At 38.5% G+C, this 17,100-nt stretch overlaps 1 protein-coding gene and 1 long non-coding RNA gene across 2 annotated transcripts; one reads left to right on the top strand and one right to left on the bottom strand.

Moving 5' to 3' along the window:
• Window positions 1–4,780: 4,780 nt before the first annotated feature.
• il12ba (interleukin 12Ba) lies at window positions 4,781–8,111 on the bottom strand. Its single transcript, XM_049753845.2, has 8 exons — window positions 7,184–8,111; window positions 6,829–6,916; window positions 6,456–6,737; window positions 6,254–6,359; window positions 5,741–5,973; window positions 5,270–5,442; window positions 5,030–5,151; window positions 4,781–4,944 (listed from the first exon to the last, which is right to left on the bottom strand). Exons 1-8 carry the CDS (start codon window positions 7,208–7,210, stop codon window positions 4,935–4,937), a joined length of 1,041 nt encoding a protein of 346 aa, XP_049609802.1. The 5' UTR covers window positions 7,211–8,111; the 3' UTR covers window positions 4,781–4,934.
• LOC125988542 (uncharacterized) lies at window positions 6,510–16,853 on the top strand. The gene is made up of 4 exons (XR_007488398.1): window positions 6,510–6,594; window positions 9,544–9,694; window positions 9,802–9,964; window positions 15,929–16,853. It is a non-coding gene; the product is annotated as an uncharacterized lncRNA (long non-coding RNA).
• The last annotated feature ends 247 nt before the right edge of the window (window positions 16,854–17,100 follow it).

Below are 17,100 nucleotides of genomic sequence, written 5' to 3'. Positions count from 1 at the left end.
TACTTAATACGTTGAGTTATAATACAGGCAAATTGCGTATTTTGTAAATAATTGAATATGTAGAGTGTATTTATGCATACCGTAAGTATTTAGTAGCGTTTGAAAGTGCATCACAAAACCACCATCAAGCGGTCCACTTTCGTATTTGGTGCAACGTTGCCATCTGTTGGCTGCTAATCGACATTACATGAGCAATGTCATTTAAATCAGGTTTTCTTACAAATGCGGTTGCTGCACGGTAAACAACATGTAAAAGGCTATGTGCCCCAAATTGCTCTTCTGTTATGCTTGTGAACTTAATAAACAGGGTGAACCGACGTGACCAAGGTCAATGAGGTTGGTGAATTCGAGAGAGTAGCTTGCCCACATCATGATCCTGTTTGGCGACATCAAATGAGTTAACAAGGGAAATTGATGTAATTAGCTTTTACTGTAGAAGACCAGTCGAGAGCAGTGTTTCTGGAAACAGTGCTCCTTAATTTTTGCAGTGAAATCATCATCAAGACACCCAATTTTTTTTTTTTTTTTCTGAAACCAAGATCATACAGACCTATACTAACGCTGTTGTCAACAATTACACTGAGTAGGTTACTCGCCAAAACTTTGTAGGAGAAAGTTTAGTGAATTGTTTGTCTGGTACTGTAGTTTAGTTTTTGCAAGCACGAACATGTATAAAGTAGATCAGCATGACTGACGGCAGAGAAGAATAAGGGCAGGTGACAAATGCATCATTAAAGGTCAAACATTATGGTTTTAGGTTAGCTATTTTTAGGTTACATATCACATTACTGTTTCTTTGACTCTTCTGCTTTCATAGAGGGAAGTGAGAGCAGAGTTCGCTGCTTCCTCCTTAGTGACCACTAATTTCGTGTGTATGAAGTACTTAATTTGGGCTTTTAACTTGTTGGATGAACTAACTTGGAAGTACATACATCTTTGCTTTCACTTTATCCAGAAACATTCACACACACACCATGATACATACACGTCTGCTTGCTATGATGTTATTACCCTGTACAGAGCTACGCATCCATCCATCTATTCATTCATCCATTTTCTGTACCACTTGTGCCCACAGGATTCGTGGGCGTGCCGGAGCCTATACCAGCTGACTTTTGGGCAAGAGGCAGGGGACACCCTGAACCAGTTGCCAGCCAATCGCAGGGCACACAGAGATGAACAACCATCCACACTTGCACTCACACCTCGGGGAAATTTGGAGTGCTCAATCAGTTTACCGTGCATATTTTTGAGATGTGGGAGGAAACGGAGTGTCCGGAGAAAACCCACGCAGTCATGGGAAGAACATGCAAACAACACATTCTTCCAACTGTGTTTACTCCTTTTCCTGTGCCAGCTATGTTTCCATGTTAGTCAATCCAAGTGTCAAGGGTACAAAAACCAGTATCTTTGAGGCTAACACACCAGTGGCAAGGGCATCCAGCACTGCTCTGAAATATCTTGACCAGACAAGAGACAGACAGACAGAAAAATTGATAGATTACATTAGATTAATGGCTAGCTAAAGATAGACAGGCAGACAGGTTTATAGAATAAATAAACAAAATAAATAGATTGTATTAGATTAATGGCTAGGTAGAGCTAGACAGACAGACGGACAGGGAGACAGGCAGGCAGACATACAGATGTAAAAATAGAGTACCGTATTTTCCGCACTATTAGGCGCACTTAAAAACAAACAAAAAATACTCAAAAAACCACAGTGCACCTTATAATGCAGAGCACCTTATATATGGATCAATTGATGAATTTGTTGATCCATACTGGTTGCGCACAGCGCTCTGCCAAAATGTTTCAGTACGTTTTAGTACGACTAGTAAATTACAAGGTCGCATCGCTTCCCAGCATTACGGCAACCGTGGTCAGGGGTGTCACTGAATAGCTGTTGTACCCGCGAGGCTATTTCATTTCAAAATAGGCTGTTCCGTTAATGTTTTCGAGTACGTTTACGGATCAGTATCCAACGGAATCATAAATAAGCAGCACCAATGTGTTAAATCAGTCTTAAATCGGTTCCGATCACTTTTATGGGAGAGAGTTTGAGAAACGTGATTGTTTACAAGGGGCTGCCACGACACTTTGCTGAGGCTCATGGGAGTCTACGAGCTGAGGCTCATGGGAGTTTGCGGGTGGCTAATGCTATAATAATAGCTGCACGAGGCTATTTCATTTCAAAATAGGCTGCTCCGTTAATGTTTCGAGTAAATTTACGGATCGATATGGAAGGGAAACATAAGTAAGCAGTTCCAAGGTGTTAGATCGAACTTTAGTCAGTTCCGATCATTTTATAGGAGATAGTTTGAGAAACGCGATTGTTTACAGAGGGCTCATTGGTTATCGGCTAGTGGATGCATACCGCAAGCCTAGTCAACCTCAGTTTGTTGCAGTATAGTTTCTATTTTATGCGCCTTTTAATTCGGTGCGCCCTATGTATGAAATAATTTCTAAAATGAAATTCAATTCAAAATTCAATGAGGGTGCACCTTATAATCCAGTGAGCCTTTTGGTGTGAAAAATACGGAATATTAGCTAAATGGCTAGTTAGAGATAGACAGACAGACAGGAAGACAGGCAGACAGACATACAGATAGAAAAGTATATTAGATTAATGGCTAGCTAGAGATAAACACACTGACAGACAGACAGGCAGACAGACAGAAAAATAGATTATATTAGATTAATGGCTATAGCTAGAGAGAGACGGAAAGACAGGGATGGACGGGGGGGATGGATGGACAGACAGACAGACATACATACAGACATACAGACAGATAGACAACATACATACATCCAGACAGATAGACAACATACATACATACATACATACATACATACATACATACATACATACATACATCCAGACAGACAGACAGACAGACAGACAGACAGACAGACAGACAGACAGACAGACAGACAGACAGACAGACAGACAGACAGACAGACAGACAGACAGACAGACAGACAGACAGACAGCTTTACTATGGTTCATGTTTCTTTTTCCACACAGTTCATAAAACACCACACAGGCCACATCCCCTTCCAGAGAACATAAAACAAAGCTGCAAAATGTAAGAGGAATTTTCATCATGTGTCACACATTGGTCAATCTGGTTTGAAAATGAGGAACAGAATGAGAAACTGATATCAATCTCTAACACTTGAACAAGTGAAATAATTTAATCCGCAAACTCGATATAGTATTAAAAGTCGTGACAGGATCCGAAATATGAAAGAAAAAATATATGTACGTACGTCGACACTCATACTACATGAATGACCCAACCTAAAAGTTCTTCAAAATCGTAGTGGTTAGTTTTTCTCTTTTATTTATAATTTAAAAAAAATGAGATGCAAGCACTGTATTGTGCAAATTGACTCCTCAGCCCGCAGAAAATTAGCAGATGATAAACAACTCCTCCAAAATGAGGCGTCACCCTTTCGCAGTTAAAGTTTGCTGACAAACTGAAGATAAAACAATTCTCACATTTCATATTGGAAACAATCATAAAACCTAGCCTGAAGAAGATCCCTTGAGCTTAATGTTAACAAACAAAACAAAACGCCAATGAATGGCTTTTTAAAAGCATCAGTGTTGTGGTGTTATAACGCTTCAAGCAATGGTGATTTAAACACAAATGTCTGAATGCATTGAGAAAAAACAACACTCACTGAAACTCTAACAACTAATGTCAATGGCATCTTATATTGTAGATTAGTATCAAGCTAAACTTAACGGACAATCCAAAGACAAAGCTGTGGTTATTTTATATACTGGTAACTGTCTTTTTAACTGTCTACACATATACAAATGTGTATCTTATAAGTAAATCTCAACCGGGAAAGGCATTAAACACCTCGAAGCCTCTTTTTTGATGAATTGTTCATTATTTGCCCAAAACTGCTGTCATGATCCTTTGTCCAGTACTTTTCCTGTGGGTGAGCCAGGTGAATGGGCGGAGCCTCCAGCAAACACCTGTTTGGCAGCCCAATTAGCTAGCTATTTAAGTGCTGGGAAGATGGAAGCTAGAATTTTGTTTCTTTTTGCTACTTGTCCTGGTCGATCGTATGCTTGTTTTTTGTCACGGTTATCCAAATTCCAGTTCTCCGGTTTCGTGTCTAGTTAAACATAGTTATAGCTTTCTTGTGTGGTTAGGATTACCTTGTGTTAATTTTGTATTTCTTTGTCACCTATTAGGCTGAGTTATTTTGTTTGCGTTTTGCAATTGTTGGATTTATCCCACGTTAGTCTTTTGCTGACCTAGTTTTTTACTCGTATTATTTTGTTAGCTCATGTTCTCCAGGTCCCTTGTTTTAATAAGTACATACTGTTTCTACTTGTGTTCTGGTTCTGCTTTGGCGCTCGACATTCCGGGCACACGGTCATGACAACTGCTGCTTCTTGTATTGTGAGTTGAATCGAGTTCACTGTCAACATACAGTACATTTGCTCCTATGTTGAGTTTATGGACGCGAGACACAGCAAAAAATTGTTGGGATGACAGTACGTGTCTCCCAAAAATTAAAACTTGGCCCATCCGTATATCAAAGCACTACTCTGAAAATGACAAATAGAAAGGTACCTGCAGCTTACCGAAGACAGTCTCCATATTATATATTTGTACGTTTTGTATCATACTGCCTCCAGATGTCCAAAGTGTGATCACTAAAGCACTAAGCCCTCTGTGGTGTAAAAAAGAATGATCCCACTGCATTTGATCACTAAGGTGCAGGACTACATGTGCATTAATTAAGCAGACCATTTTTAATTACAAACATTTTATTCATAAAACCAATACAATAATAGAAATATATCATTTAATAAATATTGCTCCTGTAGACACCCAGGTTTTCCTTCTCATTTCTTTGACGTTTTCCGCTGGTACGTTTTCCTTGTTTACTTTTTGGCCTCTTTCTCAATCTGTGCTGGAATCGAAAATGTCAACAAAACCCAGCAAATCAATGAATGAGTAAAATGCAAAATTCTCACCCTTCTTTCCAAAACACTAACCTGAGGTGGCTCCATTCGCTCCATTGCGAGTCGCCGAGGGCATCCTTGGCTCGGACACAGACAGACCCGGAATTGTTCTCCAACTCAAACAGACAAGCGCTTGAGGAGTCCGCCATTGGCATCTGACAGAGAAACAGAGCACTTTCACTGACATTTCTGCAAACCTTGTGCAGTACCTCCCAAAACAGTAACTTTCATTCTTAACCATTTTATGAATTATAGCTGCTATGTGATCCTTACCTTTGCACCCGTTGACCCATCACAGGGTTTGTCACAATTTTTACACCCATGTCTGCTCTGCATAACCTGGAAGGTGAGAGGGAAGAAGGAGTGGGGGGTGCTCCAGGAACCTGGGTAAGTCAGTTCTATCATCGATTGGTTGACTTTCCTGATTGTCACTTTGTCAGGTTTCACTGTTAAAGCAAAGCACAGGAAGGAAGAAAAAAAAAATGCACACATGATTAAACTGCGACATTGCAGCATGTTTCGACTACTGTTGGCAGTGACAAAACTAAACATACAAAGTTACATTAAAATGGCGACAATGTTATTCTTGGGACATTTATGTGTAGTATGTATTTATATTTAACAAATAATAATAATATTCAGACGTTTTTAGGCCGGATGTGCAACTGTATACAATCACGCAATGCAGGGTGATTTAAAAAAGTGGGAGAGCATTAGGAGGTCTTGCAAACAAAAGACAATTACCAATTTCAGACACATAGAATTGTTTGGAGTAGCTCTCCAGCAGGAAATGTTCCGTCCTAAAATAGACTGTGAAGAAGATTTTGTGTTTCTCCTCAGCAAACGGGCAGTACTGCTTGTCCACACAGGAGATCCCGTCTCTGCTGTCGTCTACTGAGCAGGTGATGTGACTCTCAGTGGAGGCGCACGTCCAGTGCTTACCACTGGCGTCAGCAGAACACTCAACACCTCTGCCTCTGAATAAGTAGAACATAAGAATTCTGTAGTCAAAGTTTTTCTCACAACTTTCATCATTTTGCCTAGGTCTTTTAGCATCACTCATTCTTCATCATTTATAAGTGCTTTCATGTAGAACTGAATTTAAAAAAAAAAAGCACCCTTGATTCCTGAAGTATATTTTAGCTTTTTAAAAAACAAGTATTTCTGTCTGTTCCCTTCAGCGCTGCAGTGAGTCTATGTAGTGTTATTATTATTTGACAGTGACACAGGAAACAGGGCTTCAGTGTATGAGCTTACCGTCCAGCTCTGATGAGTGCTACTTTTCCATCACGCATCCTGTCGCAGATCCAAGAGCATCTGAACGTTCCCTCGAAATTCTGAGTAGTGCACTTTAAATATTCGGCTACACATATGGAGACATATCAACACAAACATTTCAGGTGAGTTGAAATACTCTTTTGACATCTTGCAATACTGCACTGGTTAAAAAGTGACTCACCCAAGTCAGTTTTCATCAGAATCTTCCTCTTCTTGGTGAAGTCCTCTTGAATAAGGACAACAGTGTAATTGAGAAGAGATCCGTTTGAGCTGTGGCAGCTGTAGAGGCCTCCTCCCAAACTCTCCTCGAGCTGCACTAGGTATGAATTACCCCTCTGTGCCTTTTCTTCACCGTTCTTCTTCCACAAAATATCCTTGTCATCGCCATTCATGAATCCCGCTGCTGAGTGCAGGCACTTGAGGACTTGTTGGCTGCGCATACCATTTACATTCAAAACCAAAGCTAAATGGAAAACAAACACATACACAGCCAATTAGTAAGGAAAGATCACTTGAACTTTCACCTGAAGTATTTCCGTGGTGATCAAACCTACTGTTAGGTTGGAGCGTCCAGGAGCTCAGTGGGTTCTGATAACCCACGTGTAGAAACGCACACAGAAGACAGAAATCGATTGCGTTCATCTGGATGGAAAGGTGAGATCTTTACCACAAAAAGATATCCTACCTGGAGTGCATGTCTTTTTTAATAGTGTGCCCTTCAATAAACTAAATATCGCTGCTTCTCTGAATAAATAGCTACGGTCCAAAGAAATAACTTCAGTCCAACCAATTACTGTCAATGTCAATAATAATAATGAGCTAATGGATAAAATAAGACAACTGCCTAGAGCGCTCGACAGTCAGGTTTTGTGCTACGTTTATTAACTCTTATCATGAGTGGCATCTTACCTTATCTTTGATGTCAGAGGCATTCATGGCAATTATCCTCTCACTCTTATATATATGTAGTCGAGTGACCTTTCTTTGACAAACTTCTCAAAAAACTCCTGAGGAACTGCATTCCAGCTGCGTCAGTGAGTGACCTTTTGCCACTTCCACCACAGCATATTCACTCCTCTGTGGATTGCATTCATGTTTACTTTCAGACTAACACATTGTTCTTGTTTCTTCTGGTTTAATGATCTCATTCATACGCAGTAATATTTCAAGCCTAAGCCCCCATACTCATTGAAAGGCCATTTTATTTTCAGAGAACCATATGTTGCTTACCTAGTTAGAACCAACATCGTTTATGCTATTCAATGGAAGGAATGAGTTTCTCAGAAAAGGTTCAGACATCTCCAAAAAAATGTATGCATTGATAAGTATTAGATGTGATCCACTTTGTGTATTTTAGTTATTGTAGTTGATGGGTATGTCGAATAGTTTCTAATAAGTGTTGGTCCAAGTGATTTAGTGTTGTGATTTGGTTCATGAATTTGTATAGGTTGAGTTTATTGATGCAGGTGTGTTGTTTCTTTGGTTTATGGATTACAGTGATTAGTAAACACATTAACAAACATAATTTATGTTCTGTAGGTTTATCTGTAATAGGAGATGTGGAATTGAGTAGTAGTACTAAAATTCTTGGCATGGATAATACGTTGAAACTCAAACCACTTTCAGAGAGGTTTCCATTCACTTTTCTACTCTTCCTATTTTGGAGTTTCTGTGTTGGTGAGTAACAGTTGTTCCTGTTGTTATTTAGTTTGGATCTGCTCTGAGTCTTGAAATGTCATTTTGCCAGAGTGATTAGTCATAGGCTACGATTGGCTGGCAACCGGTTCAGGGTGTCCCCCACCTACTGCTGGATGACTGCTGGGCTCGGCTCTAGCACGCTCCCAACCCCTGTGGGGAGAAGTGGTACAGAAAATGGATGGATGGATTAGTCATAGGTTGGTCAATAAAACTCCACTTTACACACACACACACACACACACATGCATGGACACATGAACACGCGCCCCAGTTCACGTTTGTCCAAAATATGAGAGTTCATGAACTTTTGTTTCGTTTTGTTTCATTTCGTTTATTTCAAACGTGAAAGAAAAAAAAATATGATTACTGTACACAATGAAAAGACATGACAAAATACATGCATATACGTACATATATATACAGACATACATACATACATATACATATATACCTATAAAATATACATATACCTATATATATATATATATATGCACACATACATACACACAAACTAAAAAGGTAGAAATAAAGATATAACCACAAAGAAACCATAAATTACATTCACATGCCTGAAAAGGAGTGGGAAGAAGTATAACTTTTGTTCAGTACAACACTGATTATTATACATATATGTACATAAATGATAATCTTTATAAAGCACAATCAAATAGTGAGAACAAAACCACACAGTAGCAAACATCTCACTCATCAGTGACTGATGGGCTGAGGAGTTAAGAGCCCTTGAGGCAGATAAATAAAACGTTATGATGGAAAATAGCACAGTAGACATACAAATCCCGTCAGGAAGGTGCTACCTCACTTGTACCAACCCTGCACAATTCGTACCAATATACAGTTCAGTCACTCAAGGAATGTACACCTAATTATACTATTATTCACATTTTATTGTTTCCTCTGCTATTATATTTTCATCATTAGAATTAAAAAATAAATAAAAAATATAGAGAATCATACATAGCTTGCGTTTATTACTCTATGCGAGTCTGTTATTGTCACTGTCATTTTTGAATTACAAAAAAGGCTTTTAGTAATTAAAAAAATGACAGTGGCAAAGAGACAATATAATACAGGAGAGTGGCCGGCCACTCCACTTCCCTATTATTATTTTTACTATATTTACATCATTCGGCCATTTCTTCTCATGTTTTGGAGCTTGTGCAATAACAGCAGTTATTTTGCGCAGACATTTACTTTGACTTCCGTCTTTACAATGAAAGGGGAATTTTTTTTTATTGTATAGCGGGGTTTGTGCTACCTTCCTCAAAGTTCTTTAGTGCTGGTAAAAGTGACACAGACCCCGTCAGTCGTAAGTCAATGTTTCATCAGAAGAGTTAAGAGAATATTTTATGAAGGTAAAAACAAAACCTCGTGCTTCTTTAATAAACAAATCAGAATGCATTTTCATGGCCTAATGAAGATGAGACCAAATGCAGTTCATTAAATAAAAAACTAGGCTGAAATGTACAGACATATCAGTTCATGTTCAAAGACGAGACCAAATATGCAATTTGTTGGTGAAAGTGAAGCTTTAATGGTCATGCTTTTCACAGGGCGCAGGAGGACGAAAGGACCTGATATATGGACACATTTTCGCTACACTGAAAGGAAGAAAAATGCTTGATTTTAGTCCAAAAGAAGGAATCGGGGCACAAATCAACAAACATGAAGAGACCTTTCGCAGTTTACTACAAAGACATTGTGGTAAGTTAAAAAGGGATTGGGTGGTGGTTATTTATAATGTAACATCAAAGGAATGGCTATAATTCGCTAACAATAACGTTAAACTGATTATATTATTGTTTTTACAGAGGGGGGCAGGCATTCTGTTCAAGGGACGGAATGGTCGACAGGTCGTGTGTCCTAGATGGACGGTTTTCATCCGTCCGTGTAATCCTCCCTATCCGGTGCTAACTAAACTTTCAGCCCATCTGACGGATCGTTGCAGCACACTATCCTGGAAATCTGCCAAAGGTAGGGGTTTCCATTTCCACTATGGCCCACATGTGTAATCCATGCATTCAGACTGAATGTGAATGTCAAAAAGAAAATTAAATTTAAAGTTGGTTGTCTTCATTCAGCAGGTGGCAAAAAGAGACTCAAGTGAAGTAAAGTGATTTTTCTAAAATCCTGTTTATGGGAGATAAGACAGAAATACGATTGACTCTTTTTGAGCAGTTACACTGTCAACCAAATATTGTACGATACTATTACGATCTGGTGGTCTTTTTGAGACACAATCAGGGTCATCTTCCAACTAAAAACGAGCATTTTGGAAAAATTTGGTAGTGCCCATGTCTGATTATCTAATATAATAAGACATGATAATACTATAATGAAGGCGGCATGGTGGAGCACTGGTTAGCACGTCCGCCTCACAGTTCAGAGGTGCAGCATTGGAGTTTTCATGTTCTCCCCGTGCCTATATGGGTTTTCTCTGGCAGCTCCAGTTTCCTCCCACATTTCAAAAACACGCGCGGATAAACCACTCCAAATTGTCTATAGGTGTGATTGTGAGCGTGAACATTTGTTTGTCTGTGTGCCCTGGCGAGAAGTTCAGAGTGTAGCCCGCCTGCTGCCCAAAAATTACTGGGATAGGCTCCAACATGCCTGCAACCCTCATGAGGACAAAGCTGTTCAAAAAATAGATGGATGAAATAACATTCATATAATAATAACATATATGCAACGCATCATTTCAAATACAAACTCCAAACTATTTTTCCCCTTCCACCCAATCCCCCGTGAAGTCTAATTGACTTTCCAGCCCTTCGCTGTCCCGCCTCCATACATTCCTGTTCGAATTCTTCAGAGATCCTACGTCACGCTTGTCTTGATATAACCAAAACCTTCAAAAGTGGCCTCATTTATGACCACCTTTGGGCTTGGAATGAAGAAAACACACAGAGCCAGGTTGGGTGAGGAGGGTGGAGGCTCCACCACAGTGATACTTTTTTTTTACCAAAAGTGTCCAGATGATCGAACATCGTGAGAATAGTCATTATGAAGCAGCCGCGAGTTGTCTTGCCTCGACTCTCTTCTCGTGTACTGAATGACGCAAATGTCATATGTTGTCTGCTGGTTGATCGTCTGGCCCTGTAGCAAGAAATTGCAGCTGCCAATTTCCCTCACCCTGAAAATTGTGATCAACATGTTTTGGGTTTCAGACTTGGTCTTGCTTTTTTGGGCATTGTTGAAGACTACCACCGAAAGTACTGGCGTTTGGTGATTATCATTCAGCTTTTAGCAAAACAAGAAAATGTTTAATCGTAAAAAATAGTAAGACACATTTCTTTGAAGCACAATAACATGTAGCTCCTTTTGGACCAAACAAAATTCAGAAAATTAATTAGTTTGAAATAAAACCAGGTGCTAATTAATAAATTCATGTATGTTTACTTGTAAAAACAATTTTAATGCATATTAGTGACCTTTTTTTACGATTATTCCAATTTTATCATGATGCAGTGTAATAATTGTAGTTGTAATTGAATTTTGATTAATTGCACAGCCCTAATGTACCTAATAGTATAACCAACGACAAACAGACACAACTCAAAAGACAAACGACAGAGGATATGGAAGCAAGCGATACGATCCTTGAGCACCAACACACTGCAGCAGTTGCCCTTAAATAGCTGCTGATGTGTTGCCAAGGAACCGCCCAGCTGAACTCACCAGTAGCTGTTTGACGAAGCCCCCTGGCAAGTTCGAAAGTGGCTTGAGCATCAAAAGGTCTCTGTACCTGACCTAACGTGATCAAAGAACAGAACCTGACAATTTACCCTTGAGCAGCAGTGTTTCTGAGTTCAGCAGTACAAACAAAAATAATAAGACATTTTTTTTAGGTTAATAAAATATAAAAACAATACATACAATTCAGGAATACATTTCATAAATATTTGACATACTGGTCTTCATTTGATCCTGTTTGGTTGGTTGTCCACATGATGACATGTATGCCATATATTACATTTGCACAGAAAAAGCTTTATGAATACAGTAGCAGTGGTGTAATTTCAGTGTGACTTAACAAATTGTATAAAACTTTTGATATTGTATTTGTAACTTTGTATAATTATTTTAGGTGTATGTGTAGATGACTGTTAATGTGTGTGGATTTGATCTGGTATTTTGAAAATCTTTTAATGTTGACTTTGGCGTTGAGTCTTGATGACACCACTTTGAATTGAAAGGCTTTCCCAAAAAAACACCTTGAGCAAATGTGCAATTTCACTTTAAATCAGACACCACCTATTCACCAGTTTCATTCTGGATTTGAGCTTCAATATTCTGTAGGCCTTGTTGATCTTTTATTGGCGAAAAGGCCATTGTTGAGCCACATCTTGCTGCCTTGCTTTTTCAGTAGGTGTCGTATATGTTTTTGCCGGTCAAGAATCCTCTCCTGTTCGGAATCTAAATCAGATCAAAAGGATGACACAATACTTGCTTTTGTCATTACAATGTTTTCAGAATTTGGTTAAATGTTTATTAATTTGTGTTGAGTTTCACTAAAATAGTTAATAGTTACAACAAAAAATGTTCAAGCCGTCAGAGAAGAATTAACTGTGTACCTACCACTTGTGCAACTAAATGTGCATGCCATACTAACCACTAGATGCTCCCAGAGGACAAGATGTGAACTGAAGATGCTAATGCCAACCACGTTTAACAAGTTGTCCTCCAAGCACAATCTTGTGTTGGTTGACAAATCAGCTTTTCCAGTGCAGATACAGTTTTTTTTGGTGCCAAGCAGCTGTTCTAACTAATGCCCTACAGATTGTATGTAAGGAATGCACAGCTGCACAGCAGCATATAAAGCACTGGGTAGTCTTCACATGGGCTGGACGAGCATTTGGGGGTGAAATTAAGTCCACTAATTTCATATGTGGAAAGGCTTGACAGAAACCAAAACAAAAACTGACCTAATCAAAAGGAGAAGTGGAATTGTTTATTTGTGAAAGAGAATAGAGACAGAGAAAGTTGGAGAGAGTCAGAGAGAAAAACTAAAATTACAGCTTGTGACAAAGACGAGAGACTAAAACAGGCTGCCAAAAACAACGCTAGTTCACATAAAAACACGAAACCATCAGTCATAATGTGTTTTTATGCAGTGTGGTTTCTGTTTTAATTAGAGGCTCTGGGGATTAATTGTTTACCCTTTTTTTGTTCACCGTCTGATGTTGTTTTTCACCACTTGTTTTTTTTTTTTCCACCAGAAAAATAAGTGGGAGAAATAATTTATTTCTTCGTATTAGATTCCCTGCACACACATTATACTCGAAAAGGAAAATTCTTCTAAATGGTTTAAATTTGTTGTGAAGTGATAATCTTGAACAACTTGTTCTTTTTAAGACAGGATAAAATGCAGAAAAGTTCAACGAAGGGTAATTTTCATCAAATGTTTGTATAGTACTTTCTGAACAATAATTTGTTTCTTCGCATTAGATTCTCTGAACACACATTACACTTGAAAAGGAAAATTTGTTGTGAAGTGATATCTTGAACAACTAATTTCCATCAAATTTTTGTATAATACTTTCTGAAAAATACCTGGAAAATGCTTTCTGCTACTCAATTTATTCACCTTATTTAAGAAAAAAAAAAACATCCACCCACTGACAATGTGTGGGGAAAAATGAGACTTTAAGATTTAACAATCAAGTTTGACTTATTTATGTGTTGGATTTTAATGGTTTGAAAATAAAAAAAGAAACATCATAAAAACACTTAAACCTCATGAAAATGATACTTAATTATACTTTTGTCAAGTATCGGTATCAGCGATACTGCCCCAGTTTACTTTATATCGGATCGATACCAAAATATAATTGGAACTGAGGCCAAAATCTTTTTTTCAAGTGGTCATTAAAATTACATCTTTACATTTTGAAAATTCTAACATTAATTTTGTACACTCACTGCCAACTCATTTTAGCCATGTCTGACAGCTATACTGGGGTCACCAAGTCCGGTGCTCAAGGGCGCCAATCCACTTTGTGGCCCCACACACTTTTCAGAATTGCCAAACATACAAATACATAATCTTGTTGTTATTAAACAAAAAGGGTTATTGTGAAAATCCAATTCTTGCCCCTCTAACTGCACACTACAATGAATAACGTCTTTGTTCATCTGCATGAAGTCAACAAGTGGCAGTCGAACAATCTTTTGACCTTTATAGTACGTCCCAGTAATTGCACCAATAGAAGTCCGGAGAGCACTCTTTGTTCTAGACTGCTGATTAATCATTTTGATAAAACTTTGACCCACTATTATCAACACAATTTGACGTCAGCTCTTCATAAAACCGAGGTGACTAAATGTTGCTTCTAAATGGATTAATTCAATTTTGCAAGTGTTCATGCTGATGAAGTCCTTAATGAACCCACAGCAGTCTAACACATTCTCTATCGTCGTCTCTCAGTAAAACGTTGGCTGGTGGCAAACCGTTTATCACTGTCAGAAAAAAAACATGGTCACTGAAGGGAAACCAAGCTTGCCCAAGAGACTTTCTTCAAAGTTATATCACCTTCTGCAAGGCTCCAAACTAAAAGTTTCACTACTCCTGATAGATGGATGCTGTTTTAGACTTTGGCAATGTTTCAGGGAGGAATCGAGTTTGAAAAAAAAAAAAAGACTTCTCAAAGAGACTGCATAACAACAAGTGACTTGAGGATAAGCAAGTCAAACCTATGATTTTCTCTCCAGACAAGAGGAAAGGTTCAATCAGTAGAAAACAGGAGTTATTAAAGTGATGGATTTTGCTGTGCATTGACAAGGGAGAAATTATGACAAGATCTCAGACACTTGAGACATTATTCATGATGTTGTGATTGTCATTTTACAAGATCTCTGCCTGTACCTTTCTTTACAATGTTAGTAATTTTGAAAAGATCACAAGATAAAACTCAAACCAAATAAAAAGTACAAAATGGTGGCTGGAATGACATTACATATGAGGCTGTAAATAGCAGGAACGTTCAAACACAAGCCATGCTACTCATTTTCAATGGGATATTGTTTGGAAGTCTTGTGGTAGTGCAAGAGAAGTTTATTGATGAGCACAATGTTATTCCATCTGACAAACGTATCTTAAGATTTAGGATGTCAATATGTGCATGGAGTTGTCTATGACAGATAAAATAAACCTAATCAGTTTTATTTTAAGAGCTATAATCTATCTATTCCTGACTTGTATATATCCAGAATGACTTGTTGAATAAGTTATGAAACAAGTCCAACTGGATTGTTTGTGGCACACCAACTAAACATGATACTCATGATTCGTTATCAGTTAATATGTAGATATACTCAAGAGTTATGTAGAGATAACCTTTGGAATTAAAGCTGTAATTATATCCAATCTTCTTGTAAGGCGCCAACTGCATTTCAGTGGCTTTGCACCTCTATATGGACTACAAAGATGGAATATTTTATTTTAATGTGTGTAGGTCTTCCTGGTTTGGTGTTGTCTCTATTTTTACACAGCTCAAATGAATGCAATTTGAATTGGTAGGTCCCCATTTCTGACAAAATAGGCTAATCCATTCTGGTATGTGTAAAAGAGTGTGCCTTACCATGGTTACGTTACCCTTTTGAATGCAAAAGGGAGCTTGTGAGAGGATGTTAATGGAACAAATAAATCATACAAAACAACAACAACAACACAAACATACTCCACCAGTGGTCACCTTCATATCGGTGCTACTGAATATTTCCATTGTCATATAATCTTCAATTATTTGAATAAAGTGTACTAAGTTAACTACAATTAATTGAAATATATGAAAGTGACAAGAATTGTGAGGCAGGCTGTCATTTAATTATTGTGGAATAGAAAGAAGTTAAACACTGATCATAATAAAACAGTGTTTTAAATATTATTATTGAATGAAACTTATCCCGGTTAACTGCCTGATCTCCTGCTTGGCTCAGACAAAACACTCCTGCCTGGGAAACGAGAAGCCCTGTTTCAAGACCTGCTCGTGGCAAGTTACTCCAAATCGAGTGAAGCCCTATTTCTGTTGTGCAACTACTATGTCACGTGTGGAACTAAATCTCAAAGGGTGCCAAGAGTTCTGTGTTGTGTGATATTTGGTTCTGACGCTATCCGTTACTGTATGATCTGGACCGCACACAAATTCCCTCCCCTGAATTCCCTGAAGAGGTTTGAGGGTGTCCTCAAGCAACATGAGCATGTGATAGAGTAACTTGGTAAGCCTGGCAAGCAGTTAAAGCTTACACTCACACCTTTAGTCAACAAGCTGCAGAAGCTCACAATCTCACAAGCTGCACTCTCCTGCTTCTCTTGCTCCAACTCCAGCTTTGGATTCTTTACTCCCCTCAGACATTGACCCCCGAGGGAGAACCCCAAAATGCTGCAGTAGAGACCCCAAGACGTGGCCTATTCCTAACAATCAGTACCTTGTTCTGACTCCAGCCCTGAATGTTTTGCCTGTGAACTAGGGCCAAACCATCAACGACCTGATGGCTCAGGCTCGTAGTTCCTTTCAGTCATTTTCTACGTTGTAAACAGTTTTTCACTGATTGACATAAATTTGTGATGAAGTAATTGTTTTTAGAAATGAAGGAAGCACGCTAAAAACAACAACGAGAAAGATGGAATGCCGAATTTGGTTAGCCTGAAATCACGATGAGCGACGATAACTGACGATGACATACTTTTGCGACCACCGCTGGTGATTGATATAAATTCACTGACCTGCTCAACACTAGATTGTTGTTTGAACTAAAGATTTCAAACCCAAAACAATTGTTTGAATTTAATGAACCATTACCATTGACTCTGTTTCAGAGGTTTGGCTCTGCACTCCCCCTAAATTGCTTTCAGAAAGGAATGTTTGAAGAAAGGCACACCTTCCCTTGTCCTGTGGTCGCTCAACATTTTTGTTGTAAAGCATTGGCAGCCAAATATAGATTCAAGAGTTTTTATTCGCCATGTTTGAGCGTGCCAAACAAGGAATTTGACTTCGGTACATCACAGCCTCTGTTCAACATTTAGATGACTAACAGCAATGAGGCTGAAGGATGAGGAAAATGTGTGACTCAAAACAGTAATGTTTACGCTTGGAATCACACACAGCATG

The sequence above is a fragment of the Syngnathus scovelli genome, chromosome 1, assembly GCF_024217435.2.
Source record: "Syngnathus scovelli strain Florida chromosome 1, RoL_Ssco_1.2, whole genome shotgun sequence".
NCBI classification, from domain to species: domain Eukaryota; kingdom Metazoa; phylum Chordata; class Actinopteri; order Syngnathiformes; family Syngnathidae; genus Syngnathus; species Syngnathus scovelli.
The sequence above is the reverse complement of the archived record's forward strand: the minus strand, read 5'-3'. Positions and strand labels throughout refer to the sequence as shown.

What these genes read in the sequence shown, in the direction of transcription:
- il12ba (XM_049753845.2), bottom strand. Translation starts at nt 7,210, where the DNA reads ATGAATGCCTCTGACATCAAAGATAAG. An exon ending in ATTCTATGTGTCTGAAATTG is followed by an intron (nt 5,443 to 5,740) that starts GTAATTGTCTTT and finishes TTGCTTTAACAG; the next exon opens with TGAAACCTGACAAAGTGACA. An exon ending in ATGGGTCAACGGGTGCAAAG is followed by an intron (nt 5,152 to 5,269) that starts GTAAGGATCACA and finishes TTTCTCTGTCAG; the next exon opens with ATGCCAATGGCGGACTCCTC.